The 24,595-nt window shown below is 37.0% G+C and overlaps 1 protein-coding gene across 6 annotated transcripts in view; it reads left to right on the forward strand.

Moving 5' to 3' along the window:
* The window catches only part of ANGPT1 (angiopoietin 1), a 308,232-nt gene continuing 286,386 nt past the window's right edge, over nucleotides 2,750-24,595 (forward strand). Inside the window, exons 1-2 of one of the 6 annotated variants that reach the window (XM_021088688.1) lie at nucleotides 2,750-2,849; nucleotides 11,294-11,538. In XM_021088688.1, coding sequence (XP_020944347.1) covers nucleotides 11,509-11,538 — 30 coding nt within the window. In that variant the 5' untranslated portion in view covers nucleotides 2,750-2,849; nucleotides 11,294-11,508. 6 annotated transcript variants of the gene reach the window in all.

Genomic DNA, 24,595 nt, shown 5'->3' on the forward strand with positions numbered 1-24,595 from the left:
TCCAACTTTTGGCTGTTGTGAACAGTTCTGCTATAGATATGTGGTGGTAGTTTTATGCAAGAAAATAGTTATTTTCAAAGTTCATGGTTTCCTTGTGGAAGGTGTAGAATTCATGAATGTTATGCGTCATGGGTTACATCCACTAACTCTAAAGCTTTTATAATTTGTTTGGGAAAGATGCCTTATCACTGCCGTTTTCCTAGAAATTCATTCATCTTAGGTGAATCAGATATTGAAGTGGTTAGAGAAAACAACATAGGCACTGCCTGCTTATTTTGGGAGAACAAAGAAGAACACTTTATGAGACAAGAAACTAAATGTCATCATAACAGCGGTTTTTTTTTGTGTGTGTTTTTGCTATTTCTTGGGCCGCTCCCATGGCATATGGAGGTTCCCAGGCTAGGGGTTGAATCGGAGCTGTAGCCACTAGCCTACGCCAGAGCCACAGCAATGCGGGATCCGAGCCACGTCTGCAACCTACACCACAGCTCACGGCAACGCCACATCGTTAACCCACTGAGCAAGGGCAGGGACTGAACCTGCAACCTCATGGTTCCTAGTCGGATTCATTAACCACTGCGCCACGACGGGAACTCCCTTTTTTTTTTTTTTTTTTTTTTTTTGTCTTTTTGCCATTTCTCGGGCCGCTCCTGCGGCATATGGAGGTTCCCGGGCTAGGGGTCGAATCGGAGCTGTAGCTGCCAGCCTACGCCAGAGCAACGCAGGATCCGAGCCGCGTGCAGTTGTAAATTATTATATGGGAGTTACCATTATGCTAGTGAGTTATCAAGACATAAATATTTTATTCATTAAAGGGTTTAAAAACGTAAATTGAGGTAAGTACTTCAGCAACAAAACAGTATGAACTGTGGAGGTGTTTAATCTCTTGAGTCTATTTAGTATGAGGTCATCTTTGTGTCCTTTAGTGCTTTAGAAATTAAATTAATTAGGACTTTAAAGTCACTAAGGTCATTGTTTTATAGTCATAGAATCAAAGAACTTTCCAGAAATGTTTTTAGGCATATCCAAGTAAGTTTACTCCTTGTTTGTACAGAACCAATCCACTTCTTCACAGCCTTTCTTCTTGGTTAGCACTCTCAATTATAAGCCATTCTCAATCATGCTGCATATTAGAACCACCTGATACATTTTCTAAACTGCCATAGTCTGTACTGCCACCCAGATCAACTGAATCAGAATCTTTAAGGACAAGCCCAAGCATTTTAATTATGTAAAGCTCTCAGGTGATCCTAAGGTACTGCCAGGGTAAAGGAGTAATGATTCAAAGTAGTGGTTCTCAAACTTGAATGAGCAGCAGTTACCTATAAGGCTTGTTACAAAGAAGCTAGGTCTTATACTCAGATTTCTGATTCAGTAGTTCTGTGTGGGACTTGATGTTTTGCATTGTGAACAAGATTCCAGATGATGCTGATACTGCCAGTCCAGAATCCAGTTTTGAGAATAATTAATCTTACCCTTTTCACTCAGTGAAGATGAGGTCTGACCAAAGTCCTTCTATAGATACCTTGAAAATTATTTTTTTACCTATTTTGGAGAATTTCCTTTAGAATATTAGATGATGAGCTCTACTATCAGAAATGGATGTTATATGTTTAAGGGGTTAAATTTGATACATATGTAAAATGATTGACATACAGTAAATATATTTGTTAACTTTTCTTGGTAGCTTTCATTTTCAAATCATAACTTTCTTTTCGTCTAATTGACTATCAAATTCTGTGCTGCTTATTGGTTTAACAGAATTTATATTAAAAATCAGGAAGATAGTTTGGGAATTTAACTGAGACTCTCAAAGAACTGAATGAGGGTTTACGTATGTAATGGTTAAAAGCTTCATCTCTGGAGTCATAAAACCCTGGGTTTGAGTTCTGACTGACACTTCTCTAAGTTTGTTTTCCTTTGTAAAATGGTGGTGATAAAAAATTCTTACGGAGTTCCCGTCGTGGCACAGTGGTTAACGAATCTGACTAGGAACCATGAGGTTGCGGGTTCAGTCCCTGCCCTTGCTCATTGGGTTAATGATGTGGCGTGCCCTGAGCTGTGGTGTAGGTCACAGACGCAGCCGCATTGCTGTGGCTCTGGCGTAGGCCAGTGGCTACAGCTCCGATTCGACCCCTAGCCTGGGAACCTCCATATGCCATGGGAGCGGCCCAAGAAATAGCAAAAAGACAAAAAAAAAAATTTTTACACGTTGCGTTATTGTGGTTATAACAACAGATAATGCACTTACAATGATTAGCACAGTCCTGGACATATCATAGGTACTCAATAAATGTTAACTATTATTAAACTGATGGTAATTGATTCCTAACTCCTCCTTTAAATATTAACTCTCCTTTTCCTCTTTTGAACGGATCTGTTTTTATAGCTCTTTGAGATATTTCAGGAAGGAATGTAAATTCTCCAAAGAGAATGCAACTATTGAGAAGAAATTTGTTTCCTATTCCTCAACACTTGAAGATTTACTTTTCAGACATTAATTAACTTCACTTTTATTTCCACTGCGAGAATTAAGAGAAGAGCTGTTGAAACTCCTGGTGGATCATTAGTTTCACTTTCAGATCTTCAGTTGGGTGTTTCTGTCAGTGGACAGAATTACAAATAGGGCTGCCAGCCCTCTGCTCTGACTTCCTGGCTGAGATGTATGGAAGTCTTTCATTTGCTCTCAGTGTGTGTGCAGAAACCTCTATTTAAAAGTTTTTTTGTGTATGTATTTTTCTATTTGACAACAGAATGAAACCAATCCCCAAATATGCTGGACATGATGCAAATTGATCTCGAGGAACTGCAGCATCTACAATAGTCTTCTGTGGATATACTGAGAGGAGGTATTGTTTCATTAATTTTATAGGAAAGGATGACTCTGCCATTGATAGCACTAAGTCATGTTTCCCAGAGTATGGTACACCTTCCACTGGGGATGTGAAATATTTGGTGGGTGGTACATGGATAGATACTTATTTTAATATTCAGGGTTTCTTTTAATATACATTAGGAAAAAGACACATGCTTGTTTTCCCAGGTACTCTTTTTTTGTTTTGTTTTGTTTTGTTTTTTGCTTTTTAGGGCCGCCCTCACGGCATATGGAAGTTCCCAGGCTATGGGGCTAATGGAAGCTACGGCGGCCAGCCTACTCCAGAACCACAGCAACACAAGAGTCGAGCCACGTCTATGCACTTCACAACAGCTCATGGCAACGCCAGGTCCTTAACCCACTGAGTGAGGCCAGGGGTCAAATGCGAAACCTCATGGCTCCTGGTTGGATTCATTTCCGTGACAGAAACTCCTCCCAGGTTTTACTCTTATTAAAGGTAAATCTAAGGAACTCCTGTTGTGGCACAGTAGAAATGAGTCCACCTAGTATCCATGTGGATGCAGGTTCGATTCCTGGCCCCGCTCAGAGGGTTAGGGATCTGGCATTGCGATGAGTTGTGGTATAGGTGACAAAGCTGGCTCAGATCCCTTGTTGCTGTGGCTGTGGTGTAGGCTGGCAGTTGTAGCTCCAATTCATTCCCTAGCCTGGGAACTTCCATATGCCTCAGGTAAGGCCCTAAATAAATAAATCAATAAAATAAAAATTAGAAAAGAAAAGAATGTAAAAAATAAAGTAAATCTAAGATACATATAAAGCTTAAAACTCGAGGGAAGGGAACTATTAGGTAAACAATAGTATAAGGGGCAAGTATGCAGTTTCGATAAATACAAGGAAAGTGAACGTGATGCAAATTTGGGTAACATTTTGCAAAATATACAGGATGTTTGTTGCCTCTGGAGCTTAAAATACATCTGTACAAATTACAAGTAGAAGGAACATATAACTATAAAGAATAAAATGGTTATGACAATCTTTTTCAATTTTTCATTCATGTATGGCTGTCTTCTATTCTCGCCTTTCTTTATTTGCCACTATTTTCCTCTTTAAAGATTTTTACTAATTATAAGAGAAAGGTACAGAGGAAAGAACCAACAAACATATTCAGTGAAAAAGAAAGTGTAAATTTTCAGATTTAATGGGTACTTCATTTAAGATTACCATTAAACCTAAAAAAAAATTAAAAAAAGATTACCATTAAAATGACTGATATTTGCCTGTCAATTTATGAAGTAAGAGCCTGGTTAAAGCCATTATATTTTCACATCTTTTATATAATCACTAGAATTTATGTTCTAATTTAATTGCAAATTCCTAATCTGATTAGATCTGGAGGGGAAGCAAAATTAGTATTAGAAAAATAATAGATAAAATAAGATTTCCTTTGCTTATGTGCAAGTCATGCCAAGCTGTATATTTCACGTAAGATTAATAGTAGAATGTTTCAGTTCTTTTTCATTTTATCAGAGGCAAACACTTGCTACTTTATCTCCCCATCCTAGGAAACAGAATGCAGTGACATATGCTACAAGTCTAGCCATAAAAGAAACTCTTGAAAATAAGGTCATTTAGTTGAATTTGCCGGAAATGAGTCAGATAATAAGTCACAGTGATGAAGCCATAAATGGCATCCACATGCTACCATGGTTTCCAGGGAATAAAATTCTTAGCATACTACAAAATGATACTGGTTTATATGTGTGCCCTACTAGTGTCTCTGTAATAATTTAATAATTATTACTAATTTAATAATTCTTACTAAATTATTTCCACCTTGTTTCACTCATCCAATAAATATTTATTGTGTACCTAGTATATGTGAGGTACTCACTGTTTCAGATACCAGTGATGCAGCAGTTAGGAAAAACATTGATGTCCTTGCTCTTAAGGAAACTAGAGCTATTTACGTGAACTTTCATTGTGTACATGGTAACCCTCCTATATTAAAATGTGCTTCTTAAGTACTCTGATTTTTAAGAGGTTCAGAAGTGATTTTAAACAATTTAAGAAGGGGAAAAGGTAGGGAATGGAGTTAGTTCATAAAATTCAATTAAGTAGACTATTTTTGGAGTTCCTGTTGTGGCTCAGTGGTTAAAGAAACTGACTTGCATCCATTAGGACGTGGGTTTGATCCCTGGCCTCGCCCAGTGGGTTAAGGATCTGGCATTGCCCTGAGCTGTGGTGTAGGTCACAGACATAGCTCAGATCTCACTTTGTTGTAGGCCAGCAGCTATAGCTCCAAATGGACCCCTAGCCTGGGAACCTCCATATGCTGTGGGTACAGCCCTAAAAAAAAAAAAGAGACCCCCCCCCAAAAAAAAGATTATTTTTGAGCACAAGAAAAAGAAATATATTTAGAAACAACAAGAACTAATGTATAGAACACTATATGATACACTCTAGACATTTTGGTCAGGACTTCATATCCACTGTCCTATTTAATCTTTGTATCTCCCTTATATAAGTGGTACTGTATTATCATCCTCATTTTGTGGATGAGGACACTGAGCCTAGAATAACTAAATGTCTTATCCATTGTAATCCAGTCTTATTTAATATCTTAAACAGGAAATAAGCAAAAACAAAAATAAATCACTCAGTCTCCACCTTAACCACTATGAAACAGTTCATCCAATTTGGTTGAAAAAAGAAAAAAAGATTAGTTAATACAAAGTATGAATGCAAGACTGAAAATCAAAGAATGATAGATTTTAGAAAAATTTGGAGATCTCATTTCCATATTTCCATCCAACTTTGCAATATTTGTGATTGATCCTTTTTTTCCCTACCTCTGGTGATTAGAGGTTGTCATAACCCTAATCACAAATACAGAATCACAGGAAGTCCTATATCTTCAAGTCTCTGCTCAGTGGAGGGAATTTATCAGCTTTGGCTATAAGAATTTGCCACCATCCATCCAAGTGCCTTTGGATACATGGGTCTTCAAATGGTAATTCCATCCATTTCCTTCTAATAGGTGCTATTTCTGAGGTTCTGAGAACATGTAAATTACATACTTTCTCCTGAATTTGGAAAATATAAGACAGAGAGGTCACCATGCTGTACAGTAGAAAAAAAATAAATAAAAGGTTAAAAAAAAAAAAAGACCTTTCTCTCATCTAGGAATCAAGTCTTTTGTAGGGAAAGAAAGCAGGAGACAGTAAATGCAAAGGATTTATATGTTTTTTCCAATAATAAAATTTCATTTCACTGGGTGTCCAATGGAAATCTTTCTCCATTCTGGTATGAGGAAATGTTGGCTTCCATATTTTTACTTGGTATTGTCTCCAGCTGTTTGTTTACTTTTCTGACTTGGGTACTTGTAGAAGTTATCCCAGTTGTAGAATTAGCAAGTAACTTCACACTGGAAAGTATTTCTGCAGTGTTTCTTCTTCTTCTTCTTTTTTTTTTTTTTTTTGGTTTTTGTCTTTTTACTGCTGCCCCTGTGGCACTTGGAGGTTCCCAGGCTAGGGGTCAAATTAGAGCTATAGCTGCCGGCCTACACCACAGCCACAGCAACACCAGATCCGAGCCACATCTGGGACCTACACCATAGCTCACAGCAACACTGGATCCTTAACCCACCAAGCAAGGCCAGGGATCAAACCCGTGTCCTCATGGATACTAGTCGGGTTTGTTAACCACTGAGCCACGATGGGAACTCCCCTGCACTATTTCCTGAATGGTTCTTCAACCATGGCAATGTCTATCAGTAGCTGGGAGTGTTAGGTAATGTTCCACTGTCCCTCCTGGGATTAGCTTTGGAAGCTGTGGACTCTTGAGTCTCTTGTGTGGCTCTCCAAAAAGTGAGGTTTTGGGGCCTAGGCAAGATGGGCACATGAAAACTTCCAAGGGAGGGTGGCATTTCTGGGTCTTCAGATCTCAACATCAAGGATGAAAGTGAATCTATCAGACAGCTTGATCACAAATATTTATCAGTTGCCTCATATGTGCTAGGAAAAGGGAGTAGAGTTGTCAAAAAGACACAGCACCAGCCCTGGGGAGGCTTTAATCTAGTGTGAATTGTCCAAAGAGAAGTAATGACTTTGTGTTTACATTAACAGTCTAAGTAACCCAGATGTTAGTTATTTCTATATATGGAGCAAGGACTAATGATTCTTCTCATTCACCCTAAAGAATTCACTTGCCCCAAAGTGTGTATTTTACTGTAAAGAAGAAGAGGGATTTTTATCTCATGGGAAACACCATTTCATTCCAAACGTCTTTATTTGCTATATCTTCCCAAGTTTCTTATAGCCATGCAGCCCCAAGTTTCCTTTCTCTTTTCACTCTTCTCTGAAGAACCTTTTTAGCTCCAGTCCACCATTTCCAGATCTTTCCTTGAATCTCTTCTTTCCTTTCTTAGGTAGAATAAACTAATTATGTCTCAGCTCTTTCCAACTTGCTTAGCTGCACTTAAAAAACTGACTTAGCAAGCAGGACACCCACTAGTTACCAGAAATTCTCTCATTAGAAGGCAGGGGAATATTTATGTAATAATTTTAAATTCCTCACCTACCTAAATGTCTCCACCCACTATAATGTCTTCCTCGCTCCCATCCATTGCATTGTTTTAACTTTTTGCAAAATCTTCCCAATTGGTTTGAGAGTTCCTAACTGAAGTTTTACATGTACTTAAATGTCAGTCACCAGGTGATATCCTGAATCTTTTTGTTTTTCATAGCTGCCACTACCATTGCTCTCTAAAAGTGCCATGATAGAGCCATAGAAAGGAATATGATGCCCCTAATATATACAATATATTCTAAGATATATGCATACACTGTGTGCTGAATGACATTGTGTTTAGTATGCAAGAAGGGAGAATGTTTTCCCACTCCCTTTGCCATCATAGGGGTCATATGAATACTAGAGAAATATGTGATGGTGTTTTTGAGAGATAAATTCTTATTTTATATTGTGTAACTCTATTTAAGAGCATGGGTGATAGTCATGATATGTAACAGATGGTATAGCGCAGGACTGATCATTCAGAATGGACCCAAAATATAACCTGAATAAAGAGGCCGAATGCAAATAAAGTATAAAGATATAAGACCTTCAAAATTAAGCTACCTCAGTATTCAGTTCAATAAAATTATTTATTCTATAGACCATCAAAATTCGGAGGGGGGTTTCCCATTGTGGCTCAGCAGAAACAAATCCAACTAGGAACCGTAAGGTTTCAGGTTTGATCCCTGGCCTTGCTCAGTGGGTTAAGGATCTGGTATTTGCGTGAGCTGTGGTGTAGGTTGCAGATGCGATTCAGGTCCTCTGTCGCTGCGGCTGTGATGTAGGCTGGCAGCTGTAGCTTCTATTAGACCCCTAGCCTAGTAACTTCTATATGCCACAGATGCGGCCCTAAAGAGCAAAAAAAAAAAAAAAAAAAAAAAAAAATTGTTTTGAAATATGGTAGAGAAAGTAAAAAATACTGCTTGTTTTTCATATTCTTGAATTCTAAAATCTTCTGCATTGCACCATTTCTGAATAATCAACAATGACAACCAACAGTATTGCTATTGGTAAGGTTTAGGTCTCTGAGAGTATATGGTCTTTAGCATGTCATTAGAATCTTCTAATGCACCCAGTGTCTCCTCAGCTGAAGTCCCAAAACTCAATTCCACTTTACATGTCCTTCTATTTTCCATTTACTTAAAATTGATCTTTAGAGCTTTTTTTTTTTTTTTCTGGATCGACATCATCGACATCTTAAAATTTTTTACCTTTCTTAGTTGTCTACTTTTCCCTCAGGAAGTTTGCATTCCTTCTTTGAATTTGTTCAGATTGGAAAAGATTATACAAACAAGCATATGTAGATACACTCAGATGGACAGACAGAAAAGACTTACATACACAGGGACTGATTTTTAACAATCTTGACTGTTATAAAATGCAGGAGCTTTTTAATAGAGATCTCACTACTCATGTATCTTCTGCCTATTTTCAGCTATATCTAGTTCTTATCCAATTTATAGGTGTTGGATTTGGACTTTTTTCTTTCCAGGGATAATTTTTGAAGCAAGCAATGTTGGAAAATGTTCTTACACAGTCTATGCTTTGCCAGTGCACTTTGTCCTTGTAGGCCCTTAAAAACTCAATTTTATGGGTTACCTGTAACTTTATATGTTTATTTTTGGGGTACAGATAAAGGATTAAATCACTTCAGTAGTAGAAACTGGCTTTTAATCAGTTCTTTTTCTTCTGAGTGTGATCACTTAACCTGTGTTAGGACTGTCCATCATTTTGGCTGGAGCCCTTTTGGAAGCTTTTTGGCTGGCTTGGGGTTAGATGCATAGGGTCAGAATCAGTTGCCCAGAGTTCACCTACTGGGCACCATCACTTGCTAGTTTTATGACTTGTGACTGATAAGCCTTTCTGTGATTCTGTTTTCCTATTGATAAAAATATGAATAGGCAATGCCTATATCTTAGTTTTGTTGGTCTAATTAAATGAGATTGTATATAAGGAGTGCTTAGTACAGACTTGGAAAATAGTAAGCTCTTGATAAATATCGTTCTTATTACTGCATTTGAAGGACATAGCCAATAAGAGATATTCAGCATCAGGAGGAGGCCGCAAAAGCAGTTCAAAGATGATCGCTATATTTGATATTACTTGCTTCCATATCTGTCAGATCAGAAATTTGTCATTGGGTGTGGAAAAGACAATAAATCATGGCATAATTTTCTTCTCCAGGTAAATCCCATTGTTTTTCAGGAATTTGTTTTGCCTTCTCCCCTAACTTCTCTCTCCACACCATTCTGTAACCTCTGGTGCCCCTCATCCACTGCCCTGCCCCCTATTCTGTGATGTGAGAGTCAACATCTGTCTCTTCTGTTTTCACACCATGACTGCAGTTGAGAAACTCCATTCCCGAAAATCCTTCCCAGTTCTTGGTGAAAGCCCCTGCTTTTAATTCATGTTTTCTGCACACACTTGGTAAAGATCTCAGTGCCATAAAATTAATTCTATAATTACCACCTCTTCTTTATGTTTTACTGATTCTTTTGTTCAAATATTTATACCCTACATTTAGGAAATAACCTTCTGATCATTTTTATTTCTTACCTAATAGAAGAACAGAGATTTCTCCCATGCAGCCCTTTGCTGTCTCACTGGCACACCTGATATGTTTCTTTTCAGATAATTTTTCTCTATAGAATTTATGTAGAACTTTCATAGCAATATTAAAGATAGACATAGCAACAGAAAGAGGTCCTTTGAATTATACATTTAGGACATACCACAGAAATTAATAATTCTCAGGCCACTGTCTTAAATTGTTTTTGTAAGAAAGTTGCTCAGTTTATATACATAGAACACACAGGGCTACATCCTAAGCAGGGAACCAGTTTTACTTAAAATTTATATCTCAGAAAGTACTTAAATTATTCTACTTAATATGCATATACTATATTCCTTTGAATGACAAGTTATGAAATATTTTGCTAATTTGACCCTTCCTGATAATTTCTGAAAAGTCTAGTGAATACAACGAATGAACACCATCTCTGAAAATTGTTTTAATATCTTTTTTTGCAGAGTCAGAAATAATTATTTTAAATTAATAATTAAACAGATTGTTATTCACTATAAAATAATTTTACTGGACATTATACCAATTTCTTCTTAGGGTTCCCCAATTAAGTAGAACTTTAAAAACAATACTGCTCATTTTGCTAGATTTTAGTAGGTCAGCATGCACACCAAAAGTATATTAAGGTGGACTGCTCCATTTATTGATTTGCAGTGAATCTGCTAAAGGCTCGAGGCAGTTGTCTGCGGAAGGGGCGGGAGGGCCATACATGATTGAGGTCATGCGCATCTAGCCAATTTGTAAGACGATCCAGCGGCTCCAAGCCATCAGCAATCCTTAGCATAGGGGCACACTCAAGCATTCTTGTCAAGTCATCTTGTGAAAGGCTGCCTGCTTCCAGCTTGGCTTGGATGTACAACCTTAATAAAACTCACTGAGGTCTGGAAGAAAATAGCAGATCTGCAGCAGATAGGGTAGAGGAAAGGGTCTAGAATATGTACACGCAGCTGACTCAGGCAGGCTCCACGCTGAACGGTTACACAGAGAGGAAACAATAAATCTCAGCTACTATGCAATAAATATCTCAAGTTTTAACTAAGGAAACTATCATTACAGTGAAATTAAAAAAAATAACATTTTAGAACAAAGCTAACAAATGGCTAGTTTTCTGTGATTCTTTTGCAAAGGCGTTCTTTGAGAGGGAAAAAGTCAAACAAACAAGCAGTTTTACCTGAAATAAAGAACTAGTTTAAAGGTCAGAAGAAAGGAGCAAGTTTTGCGAGAGGCACAGAACGAGAGTGCTGGCAATACAATGACAGTTTTCCTTTCCTTTGCTTTCCTCGCTGCCATTCTGACTCACATAGGGTGCAGCAACCAGCGCCGAAGTCCAGAAAACGGTGGGAGAAGATATAACCGGATTCAGCATGGGCAATGTGCCTACACTTTTATTCTTCCAGAACACGACGGGAACTGTCGTGAGAGTACGACAGATCAGTACAACACAAACGCTCTGCAGAGAGATGCTCCACACGTGGAACAGGATTTCTCTTCCCAAAAACTTCAACATCTGGAGCATGTGATGGAAAATTATACTCAGTGGCTGCAAAAAGTAAGTGATTGCTTTCAGTTTCTAATTGCACGGAGGAGCCTTTTCCGTTCTTGTACTGCAGCTAACATAAAGTTCCTTAGGGGGGCATTTGTGTTTACCTTTTGCTCCGGGGGGCAGTGTTTGCAAATGCAAGACGGCTCTCTTCCTGTGACTTCACTGGTAAGCCAAGGTTTTTAGGCTTGTGCAAGTCTATGAAGGTATGGTGGCACCCCATTTGTGTACCTGTAACACTGGTGCCTTTTATGACATTTCTGATTTTCTTGCATATAAAATTTATCTTGAATTTTCCGACTATCAAAACCCAACTTGAAAAAAAAAATGTGTGTCTTGAGCAACTTAGTGAAAAAAGAAAACAATAATGAAAATACCAGTTTAAGATCAAATAGATTTTATGCTATGAAATTTTGTGCAGTTAGGACAGAAAATCTTCACCAAATACTTACTTTTCAACCTTTAGTAAAATTAACATGAAATGAGGGTAAATATAAAGTATAATATTTGATTGGAGAAATTGTGTAAGTATGTGAAGGAAAGTTCAACAAGTGGCAGAATAGTAGAGGACTGATTTCTGTCATATATTTTTTCTGTCCTTGAGAAAAAATCAGGAAGATATATTTTAATGTGAACTCAGTAGGGAGAAGTTGTTTGCCCACTAGGAAAGGAGAAATGCAGCTAGTGGTGGCTGTTCCCAAACACATGCACCTGCAGGTTTGGGCTGAACACAACATGTAGACTTTGCTATATTCCTGAAGTACCTCTTTCCTCAGGATGTTGTAGTTGTTGCAAGGTGGGAGTCTAAGTATCCAGATAAATGTTAATGTTGAGTATGCATTTAATCTCAATTTATAAAAATCAAATTAAACATTTTACTCAGTTATTTCTCTATAAACCATTTAAAAGTTTTTGTTGAAAATATGCCTATAAAGTACACACTTTCTGCAGTTCATTCCCTCTTTGCTCTCTGTTTAATTGTTTAACAGGTAAGTATCAGATAACAAAGTGTATTCAAATTTCTCACTAGAAGGATGGCAATGTTAATGTCTCATTTGTGGAAAGCTTCTCCCCCAGGGTTTTTGCTAAAAATTCACTTGGTGTGTATGGATGGGAACACAGCCAGTCCAGTCTTAAGGTAGTCTGTTAACAGAACAAACCCTTTAAGAAGATAAAAGATAGGGAAAGGACAAATGCTCTTTTTTGTTCCTGTGTGGTCACAGTCACTTAGATCACTGCCTGCTGAATCATGCCGAGTAATAGTTATTTTACTTTCGTCCACTAGGGACTGAACTAAGATCACGCTTATTTTATTTGACAAGCTAACTGAAACTTAGTAGTTTTAGAGTTTCAAAACCTGGAATTTTAATTAATCTTTCTTTTATAGATTACTGGTGAAAAAAAAATCCATAGAAAGGCGAAATAATAGAAAGCAAACAGAATCCTGCAGTCTTTTGATAACATAGCTTAACTTTCAAGCACTAATTACAGCAGCAGTTTATATTAGGATAACTTTTCTTTCCTTTTGCAAAACTTATTTTCATCATGAACAAATGAATTTAGTTGAATAGCTTATTACTATTCTCTCTCTCTCCATATATATATATATATATATATATATATATATATATATATATAGTCTATATAGTTTTTAATGAGAATTCAGTCATTATAAATTAATCTGGATTTCTTGAGGGAGGTGAGGAGGGAAATTTAGTTCCCAATTGTCTTCAATGAACTATTCTACCAAAAATGTAATATTTTGTTTGCTTAGAATATACAATCAAAATGGTAATTCAAACATAGGAATACATATTTGTTCATTGCTATTCAATTTTTCAGCAGTAATGGGGTAAATACACGATTCTCCTGGCTTTAAATCATGTGCATGCTTCATATGTTAATTTAATGTGTAAAATAAGTTTGATTTTTGTTTGCATTGTTGGTGGTCAGTGATTATGGCATAGTTTTTAGATTATAGCCAAGCATAACTATGAAAATGTTCTTTGGTTATATTGACCCTTGCTAGTGTGAATCAAGCTGAATATGTGCTGAAAATGTCCCTGTTGGTATGAGTCAGAGCAATTTGGCTTGACTATTGTCTGTTCAAATTTGCATATCTTTTGTCATTGCTAATACGATTGGTCGGAGGATCAAGACACAAATAAATGCATTCACCAAAGAACTTGCTAAAGGCTCTCGTAAGTTTCCCTTAATTAGAGGTTTGCTTCTCTTCAAGTTCTAAATTTCATGTAATGTATTTATTGTGATAATTCAAATGGAAATCTTTTTTATTGTAACCATTTGGTATGCTTAACACTGTAATTTGTATTACTTCTATCTTGATTCCTAGTAGTTGTGTTAGGATAGGAAGCAGTGCAGTACAGAAAGTGAGGCTTTCATTGTAAGTGTAATTAATTCATCCATTTATTCAACAAAATTATTAATCAAAGCATGGTGATTATTATGCAGCTCATGTCATCACTGTCAGGAAATTTTTTGATGCTGAATGTGTGTTATCAGTGCTAGAAGCATCTAGATGATAATTTATGTTAATCAGTTACTTTCCTCGTCATTTAATAAACTGAATTCTTTTAAATATTCTTCACAATACACCAGCTGTCACTAGAAGTCACTTAGAGACATACTCTCCAATCTCATAGGGCATAGGATGTGTTGGTCTCCATAAAAACTGCAACTGTTATGGCACTGGTCTCTTGATGAGATCAATTTAATTCTAGATCCACTTTCCGTAATAACTTCTCGAGTAATAACAATATGAGGTAGGCTGATAGCATTATCCTCACTTGTCAGTTGGGAAAAGAATATAAATAATTGTTCAAAAGTCACATTCTTATTGGGTAAAACATCTGGTCTGTATGTTTAGGTTTGACTCTCTTCTGTTATAAAGCTCTTTTCAGAATTATTAGCAAACATACCCAGAACTTGAGAATGATCCTATCTTGGGATAGTAACAATAGGTACAAATGACCTTTATGTCTTTGCCACTTTCTAGTGATTCTTTTGTACCTTTCTGTGACATAGAAATGTCTATTGTTTAATGTCTACTCTACATCTTGAACTCTTGTTTTCTTCCTTTCATATACCTGAAGTCCACAAATATGTGTATTGAAAATATCCAGGTTTAAATATATATTGTTCTAGAATTTGGGAGGAATGCTTTAAAAAGTCTCTTTTACCTTTTCAAAATGATGTCTTTCTTCTTTTTTTGAAAGTATAAATAGGAGTTCCCGTTGTGGCGCAGTGGTTAACGAATCCGACTAGGAACCATGAGGTTGCGGGTTCGGTCCCTGCCCTTGCTCAGTGGGTTAAGGATCCAGCGTTGCTGTGAGCTGTGGTGTAGGTTGCAGACGCGGCTTGGATCTGAGGTTGCTATGGCTCAGAAAAAAGAAAGAAAGTAAAAAGAAAGTATAAATAAATTGAATTAAAAACATGTAACAGAGAACAAGGATCTATCTACTATAAATATTTCACACTAGCTAAAATTGATGATTTTTTTTTTTTTTTTTGTCGTCTTTTTGCGATTTCTTGGGCCGCTCCTGCGGCATATGGAGGTTCCCAGGCTAGGGGTCGAATCGGAGCTGTAGCCACTGGCCTACGCCAGAGCCACAGCAACGCGGGATCCAAGCCGCGTCTGCAACCTACACCACAGCTCACGGCAACGCCGGATCGTTAACCCACTGAGCAAGGGCAGGGAGCGAACCCGCAACCTCATGGTTCCTAGTCGGATTCGCTAACCACTGCACCACGACGGGAACTCCTAAAATTGATGAATTATTAGTAGGAAGTATTGTTATGAATTGACATCCAGAATATTAATAAGCAAAAAGCTTTTAATGAAGTGCTTTGCTAAATTTTTCTACTGACATCATATTTTTACTAATAGCATCCTCTACTTGTATTCTTTGTCTCGGAGAATTAGGATTTAGCATTGCTATTACTTGAATCATGTTAATTATGCTAATCTTTTTAAAACTCTTTTATTACACATATTAATTCATACTAGTATCCACCAGAATGTGACTTCCATGAGGCCAGTGACCTTGTGTGTTTGTCTGCTGTTCTTTCCTGAGGGCCTGGAATAGTACATGATCCATGGTAGATAATAAATATTTGTTGATTGAGTAAATGGATACATTGTCTATGTGTTGCAATCTATACTTTATTATGTACTGTTAACATTTTGGATAGATACCTTACCTTCCTAAGTAGCTTTTAAGTTGTCTTCTAGGCAAGGACTATGTGGGGGAGGAAAACCATTTTCTCTACCCTTACAGGTTCATAGTTAAGACTCCCCCACCCCATAATGAACATATTAAGATAAAACCAAACCAAGTTTAAGGACATATATACCTTCTATATAGAAGGGAAATATCTAGGAAAACTGAGTAACCCCCCCCCCAAAAAAATGACCCATGCTTTCACCTTAAATAACCAACTCTAGCTAAAGACAAAAGGTGTTGGGTAAGGAGAGTCAGGTTTTTAGTCAGAGCACAGTAAACCAGGGTGTGGTTGCTTTGAAGATTTAAGTCAGTGCCTTCTCCATTGATAGAGTTGCTAGAGGTTTAGTCATTCTCCTCTTCCTGGTACAGAGAGCAAGGCACACTTACAAATGTAGATTTCCCCTATAAATGTACATTTCTCTAATAGAAGAGTGATTTCCACTTGCTTTTCAGAGCTTTTCTTATGTCTGTCTGTTGTTTCTTAAAATAATCACCCTGAAATAATCCTTTTGCAGAAAAAGGGATATTTGGGGCTCACATATTCTGCTTCCCTTCAACTGCATCATATAGTTATTTTTGTCTTAGTGTTAATTAAAAAGACATTGGCCCTAGAGTAGGTGGTTATAAGTTATCCAAATTGTATTTAGCCAGTGGTCTAGGATCTTAAAAACTGCTATAGTCACTCCATTTGTCTTCTTAATTATTCTTTAAGAGTCAGCTTTGTTGCCAGTTTCTTCATGAAATGAACCCACACTCCTTACAGGCTGAATTTTCCAATGGTATCACATTGCATGTATCATGTTAGCACTGCATTTCCGTGCAGTGTGGCTGTTGTCATTTTCATTGTTTTGAAGACTGTTTGCCTACTTAGACTATGAGTCCCTTGAGGGTAGCAAATGCCCTTTATCCATCTTTATATCTCCAAAGAAATTTAGCTGTCTGAACAATATCTCTGTTAATGTAAAAATAAAAAACATCAAGTGCTTAAATGTGTGATGTTCGATATAAAATAAAGCAAGTTAAGGGAACTTGTAACTGCTTTCAGATGCTAAAGTTTGTTTTTAAGTTACTTGAAGGTCAGCTAGACCTTCCTGTAGGATGGAAAAGAATTTTACACTTCCAGAACCATGGGCAAACATTAAACTGCATACAATTGTGGCAAGTATTTATACATAGGTGTACATTCATGAGCCTAAGTAACTAGAACTGAGAGTTCCCTGGTGGCTCAGTGGGCTAAGGATCCAGTGTTGTCATTGCTGCTGCTTGAGTTGCTGCTGTGATTCAGGTTAGATTTCTGGCCCTGGAACTTCTATATGATGTGGGTGCAGCCAAAAAAAGAAAAAAAACCAGAACTGACTTATCATCTGTGCATTGTTTTGGTAGCTGGTGACTGCAAAACTAAGCCAGAAAGGACATTCTGTGATTTATTTGCACCATATATGGGGGGATTTCCAGAATGTATAAAACCAGCAGACAATTGGTAAGTATGTTTTAAAAAGATTGTACTAAATTTGAAAATATGCATATTATGATTTATGCGTAGAGATAGAAAAAAATGGCAGTTACTAAGAAAGAATAATAGGGATAATTATCTTTTAAGCCCAGTTGTAAAAATTTCATTGCCAACTTTGAGAGTAACCTCTCATTTTCAAGTCAGGTAGGGGCCTTTTAGTTAATGTCTCTGCATTAACTTTTCAGTGAATAATTAGGTTTTATCATTTGCTTGTTATATTTTAGAATCCAAAGATCCAAAAAAGCATAAAGACCTTCTGGGTCCCAGACATTGGCATTTGGAATTCTGCTGGAAGGAGCAGCCTTCCCCGAGAAGAGATCCCTTGGTAGATCTCAGGTTTTAGGAGCATGGTGAATAGGTTCTTTTCTATGGGTTATTGCAGCTCTTTCTTACTCCTCACTGTGCCATTTCACATTGAACTTTCTTCTAGTAGTACTCATCTCATATTATTTTTTCAGTGTAATTTAAAATGAATAACAATGTGTCATTCTGGAATTCCGGTTGTGGTGCAGTGGAAACGAATCTGACTAGTATCCATGTGGATGGGGGTTTGATCCCTGGCCTCGCTCAGTGGGTCTGGGATCTGGGATTGCCATGAGCTGTGGTGCACTATTCCTCATCACATTATTAGCAGCAAGCCTAGCCTACGAATGAACTCAAAAAAGCTTAGGTCACAGACGCGGCTCAGATCCCACGTTGCTGTGGCTGTGGCATAGGCCCCACCAGCAGCTATAGTTCCAGATTGACCCCTAGCCTCGGAACTTTCATATACCCATATGCTGTAAGTGTGACCCTAAAAAGAAAAAAAAAAAAAAAAAAAAAAAAAGGATGTCTCATTCTTTTCCTTAAAATTCCCCTACAGTTATCCACAAAAAAAATCCAGATTCTTTACCGTGAGGTCCTCTATAATCTGCCCCACACTCCTGTCTGGACTCATCCTTTACCATCTTTCCTTCATTCTAGACACCCAAACTTCTTTAGCCTTTTTCCTTTCTCCAGCAGATCAGCTCATTCCTGTCTCAGGGACTTTACTGTTTACTTAGCTAGGAAGATTCTTGCTCCCAGATTTTGGTATCAGTGGCTCTTTCTCTTCATTCAGGTTTTGCTCAGGAATCTCAGGAAGTCTTCTCTGGGCACCATTACCTACCACTTTTCCCCATTCTGCTAAGTGACTTTTTATTATAACATATGTATTATTTCTTCATGGCTTTTACCACTGTGACCTTTTATTGTTTATCACATAATTTATTCTGTCTCTCTCTACTAAGCATGTAAACGCCCTAAGACATCCTTGTTTGTCTTGTTCCCTGCAGTACACCTCACTCCTAGAAGAGTGCATGACCTCAGTAAATACTTGCAGAATATGTGCTCTATACTCTATGAGGTAGAGATTGTGCCTGTCTTGCTCACAGTTCTTATTTATTATTTTTTATTTTGATAGCAGATTTATTTTTCTTGCACAATTCCTGGATCATAGTTGTAAAGAATATTTTTTTAAGAAAAAGTGACTAGAGAATTGAAGGAATTCTACAGGCAGTTTTTGACTATAATTAAATATATGTACGAAAATGAGACTTAACTATGTTCTATAAATCACCCTACTAACTATGTAATAGGAGAAATTTTAATATTGAGTTTGCTATTCAGTTTCAAGGGTCAGCAAACTATGGCCCTTGGGTTAAATTTTGCCTGCAACCTGTGTCTATAAATATAGTTTCATTGGAATACAACCATACTCATACCTTAATACGTTATCCATCTATTTGTAAATAAAGTTTTATTGAAAGAGAGCCACACTCATTTGCTTATGTACTCTCTATGGCTGCTTTCTTTCTATAAAGGCAGAGTTGAGGAGTTGCAGTAGAGATCCAGTGGCCCACAGAGCTTAAAATTCAATAGTTAGCCCTTTACAGAAAAAGTTTGCTGACCCTTGTTTTATATCACAAATAAATGTAGTATTAACATTGGGACCATTGCAAGGTAAGTTGCAAGATTCGTTGTATGGGAAAAAGATGGTCTTCTAGGAAGCCAAGTAATCCTCAGATCCGTGCCAGTTGGCATGTTGTGCCATTTACTTAGATGTACAACCCTAATTGCATTTGAGTCATCCTTGCCTTTTGTTCAAATATAAGATTATTATTTGCTGTGAAATTGGGAAGTTCCAAGGTACCGATGGTTCTAGTCCCATAGTCTGAGGGAGGGAGGACCTCTTAGTGTTTAAATCTCTTTACAAAATATACAAAAGATATGTCTGCTCTCTTGTCAAAGAGGTGTCTAAAGAATGAAGCACTCCACAGATTATCTTTTCTTTATATTTAGAGGCTCTGTACCCAAATACTCTTCTCTAATTCTGACATAGAAATATTAAAAGTGAGAGGTTTTCAGGTTTGTTTGGTCTTTGCTGCCTAAACAAATGATCTGATTTCTTCTTTCAAACAAATGAAAATTACTGAGAAAGTGATGCAAAATATATAAAGCAAGCTATGATCTTTCTGGTAGCTAATAATTTCATCAGTAATGTATTTGGGCATATGCAGATTTTTTTCTTTTGGCAGTAAGTATTGGAGAATATAGAGTAAAATAAATGTAATAATTGTTACTTGTTTATATGTATTATGACTGTAAGTACCTTGTATTAAAGTTTGTTGTTGAACTATTGAAAGTGCATGCAAATTAGCACAGTCATCAAGCTGAGTCTAAAGTAAATCAGTAGCTGAAATGTTAAGAAAATAAAAATGAAATGTGTGTATCTTGAATTATTAGTAGTGTTAAGCCATCAAACTCACTGGCATCAAATAGGTAGACTTATTTTATATTTTTGTGGCATGATGGCAGCTTTGGAGTGTGGTGTATTTTAAAGTTTCATGTTGTGTAGTACAATCATTAGGAAAGTATACACTTGATGAAAGTCTCTGTTTTGTTTGTGAAAGCTGAATGAGTTGAATTATAAAACTAGACCCTAAAGATTATTGGAGGGTTTCCATTCCCAGAGAACAAATAAATTATTTTAAAATCTCAAGTTAATTTCACTTCTAAACCTTTAAGATTGTTCCAGGATTTTTTAAAACATTTTAACACTGTCCTTCACTATTAATGTACAGTTCACTAGATTAAAATCCAGTGGGTATTTATTGTAGCTAAAGATTTGCTGCAACCAGCAAATCTTACATCTAACTTTATCATAATTTCGCAGACATAAGAGGTGAAAATCATCTTTATTACTAGTATCACCATTCTTTTCCTTCTTTTCCAGTTTTACTCATTTTTAAGTATCAAGAACACAGCTATAATAAGCAGTAATTTTAATATTTACAGTATTAATGAGTAATTTATTGAATAAATTAAATATTTAACAACTTTAAAATGTTAATAATAATTTAATATTTTTAACATATGAGCTGATGAATTGTAAATATTTCATGGCAGTTGAACCCTATTTCCAAGCAAATTATTAGGCAGGAGCTTAATATATAATCTAGATGCAAATTAAGGGGCTAGAGGAGAACTGGAATTAGGCCTCCCCACCCCCTCTTGACCCTCTTCCTGAGCACCTTTCCCAGAGGTATCCTTCAAGGGACCCTATGTGTTCAAAAGAATACAGTTTCAAAATAGAGGTAATAAAACTTTCAGATAACCAAATATTAGGTAAGTAATGTTGCCAAAACTAGTATCCTGGTAGGCACGAAGAAACATAGCACTTGACAGTTTGAATATTTGTTGGCAAGCTAATGTAAGAATATTCATATTTGTCATATACAAAGCAGTTAAAGAATATTAATATGTAGATAACAAAAATGCAGATTGTTTGAGACTCAAAAGTGTTGAGGGCCTCCCATATTTAGCATGACCCAAATATGTTAAGATAATTGAAAATTCTTGGATAATTAGTGGCGAATTGTATAACAAATCTATTTTCTAAGTTATCCAATTTTATGATAGTTTATACTCTGTTATAAATTTAGGAACATAAATTATATTGATTACTTAATATCTCGAACTGCAATATTCACTTGGAACAGAATTCATTGTTAAAGATAGTGAATACAAATAGGAATTTTAAGTAGGTATTTTGGTATTTTCAAAATTTTCGGACTCTTGTTAGATTTACTCAGCTAATCATTGTTTTTATTTCTAGTATGTGACACAAAATTGCAATCTTGTTCATTTGTGCTGGTTATTTAGTATGTTTTTAATACAGTGTCTGGACTGTGAAGGTTAATTCAGTTAAGACTAAATAAAATCATCCTTGACTTCACTTTCCCAGACGCACCTAAGCTGCAACATATCCCAGTATGTTAAAGGAGGACAATCATATGCAGGCAATGCCGTCAATTCCATTAACTCTGTGGAGATTTTCTTTCTTTAGGAAATGAATAATGCATAGCCATTTGATATACTGATGAGGTGAAGGCTCTAGAGTCAGGCCTTACACAAATTTATTATTAACTTGCTTGTTATATTAGAAATGAAAGTTCTAATAATTTTTTATGTCTTCCAAGTGGCCTGATTTTTTCAAACACCAGTTTGCCCATCAGCGCTTTGGAGACTCCTGAGGCTTAAAAACCAGAAAAGAGAGGTGGTGCGGTAGTCAGAGCTGGAAAGACACAAGGACTCAAAAGAACTTACTCCAGACCTGAGTCCTTTTCATTCCTCCTCTTTCTTCTGGTATTGTCTTCAGTAAGTCCTTTGCGATCCACCTTATCCTGGCCGTGGAGTACTTAGAAAGAGTATGGACAAGAGGGAGAGGAATGAGCAGAGAAACCAGTGACTGTCCCTTTAGTTGTGCCTGAGGGGCACAGTGAGAGGCCACGGGACTATAGCAGTGTCAAGACGACTGTTCCATGAGAGATGGCAGTGAGTTCTGTCCTGGGAATTTAAAATACAGGCATGAGCCATGGAGCTAAGCACCTGTCCTACCTTAACAAAGGACAGGCAGTCAGTTAGCCAGTTATTAAATGAAATATCCATTGTATATGGATATATCCTAGGTGGTCTCCTAGGCACTGGGGAGACAGTGATGAATCCACTATAGCCTGTTATTGAGGAGTCTAAACCCACTGAAATAAGTCATGAAAGCAAATTCATTATTTGTGTCTGCTGTTTCCTCTGTCAAGTCTAAAGATAGGACCACAGAGGGATGAAGTGTATTGTACCTAGAGCCAGATTGCCTGGATTTGAATCTTTTTTTTTGGTTTGTTTTTGTTTTTGTTTTCTTTTTATATATGTGGAAGTTCCCAGGCTAGGGGTTGAACTGGAGCTATAGCTATTGGCCTACACCACAGCCATAGCAACATGGGATCCTAGCTACATCTGCCACCTACACCATACCTCACAGCAATGCCAGATCCTTAACCCCCTGAGTGAGGCCATGAATCGAACCAGCATCCTCATGGATATTTGATGGATTTGTTCCTGCTGAGCCACTATGGGAACTCCTGGATTTGAATCTTGATAGCACTGCTTCCTTGCTGTGTGACCTTGGGCAAGTTACAAAACTTTTCTATGTCTCATTTTATTACTGGTAGAGTTGAGGTAATAATAGTATCTACATTATAGGATGGTTGTTGAGAGTAAACATAAGTCACATAAATTACTTTGCATATGTCCTATTATATAGTAAATGTTAAGTTAATATTAGTTATTCCTTGGGGACATTTCTGGGTTATAGAAATAGTTAAATGTTGAAGTTTTACTAACTCTCAGGTCCTTTGGAAGAACTTTACATGTATTAACTCATGGAATATGAGTTTTGGTAGGTGGTATTATAATTTTCCCATATGGCAACTGAGGAATATAAGGCACAAAGAAGGAAGTAACTTGCTCAGCATTACCATTGGCCACGTGACAGGACCAGTACTCAATCCCAAGCAGTCTGGCTCTGTGCTCTTAACTAATAATGGAATTAGCTGCAGCAACTTTTATGATGTCTCCTGTCAATCTTCAAACCTTAAATCTATTTAAAACTTTTTTCTGTGGTAGTCTTTGTGTCTAAACCCTTAATTCTTTTCACACTAATGAGTTGTCCCTTTCTCAGATTCTGTTTCAGATGGCTGTTTGTCCCCATCCCAACTCTAAAACTTCGTGGTTAAATTGACTGTGACACGTAGGTTATGCTGCTGATTGAAGCACAATAGCCCAATTCTCTCTGCCCTCCCACAGGTCTGTTAACAGACCAGGGAATCCGACTTTGCAGGCCCTCCCGCCTATCTTCTTAGAAGCACCATCTCTTGAAGTTGCAGAGCTTAATTGAATCTGACTACTTATCTAAAAACTTTTAAAATGCAAAGAAAGGCTTACAATTGCTTTACATGGTATGAAGCTGCCTATTCTAAATATCTTCCATTTAATTTAATGACCTCCCTCTTGGATTTATCTGTGGGCAATCCTTCTTGGAAAGGCAAAAACACATCCCAGAACTTAAAATATTATTTGCATGTACTTTCTTCTGGGGGTCATTCAGAGAGTTGTAAAAATGAAAGAAAAGACTTGTTTTCTCAGGCAATGACCTCTTATCTCACTTCCTATTTTATTTATCATTGTCCCCATTAATTAAAATATTTCTGGTATTTTGGTTCAAGGCCAAAACATTGCTACTTGCAAGCAATTGTGATGGCTTTTCCTCCCTTTTGCCTGATCTCAGAGGGCTGACCATTTGGATGCCTGGGCTTTGAGGGTTGCCGCCTTCATGGCTAATAAAAATCAACTGCATAAGGTGGAAAGGCTTCAAGTTACCCTAACTCTGTCTGTGCATTCTTCTTCATGGACTCCAAATGAGCAGAGATTACAGAATGGTGTGGGGACAAAATAGAATTCAGGCATGCTGTTTCATCATCCACCTTCTTGTAGTGGGACAGATTAAAATACATTAAGAAGAAAGCAGAACAAAGCAAAACTTACTGTGTGTCCCCTTGCCTGACCTAAATTTTCCAAGGAATGCTAAGGATCGGCAGTGTATGGTATGTCTATGTTGTTTGGATCCCCCAAGATACTGGTAGGATATGTACATGAATATATTCATGCTGTGGTGCTCAAACTACACGGGGGCAACTTTTTGGTCAATGAGGTGGTCTGAAGGATTCTAATGCTAATGATGAATATTAAGGACCTTTTCCCAATTTTCAAGAAGTTATTAAGGATTACAACTTCCTAAATTTTAAGATTTTCTTTCTTCATCTTCTCAGTATTTTTCATCTTCCATCTAGCGTGTCTGTTGCTTTTCATCTCCTCTCAAAAGTTAGCTGACAAAATCTCAAATACATATTAATAGAAGTTGGGGGTGACCTCCCATATTTAGTTGTAGTCTGTAATT

Source organism: Sus scrofa, chromosome 4 (assembly GCF_000003025.6).
Source record: "Sus scrofa isolate TJ Tabasco breed Duroc chromosome 4, Sscrofa11.1, whole genome shotgun sequence".
NCBI classification, from domain to species: domain Eukaryota; kingdom Metazoa; phylum Chordata; class Mammalia; order Artiodactyla; family Suidae; genus Sus; species Sus scrofa.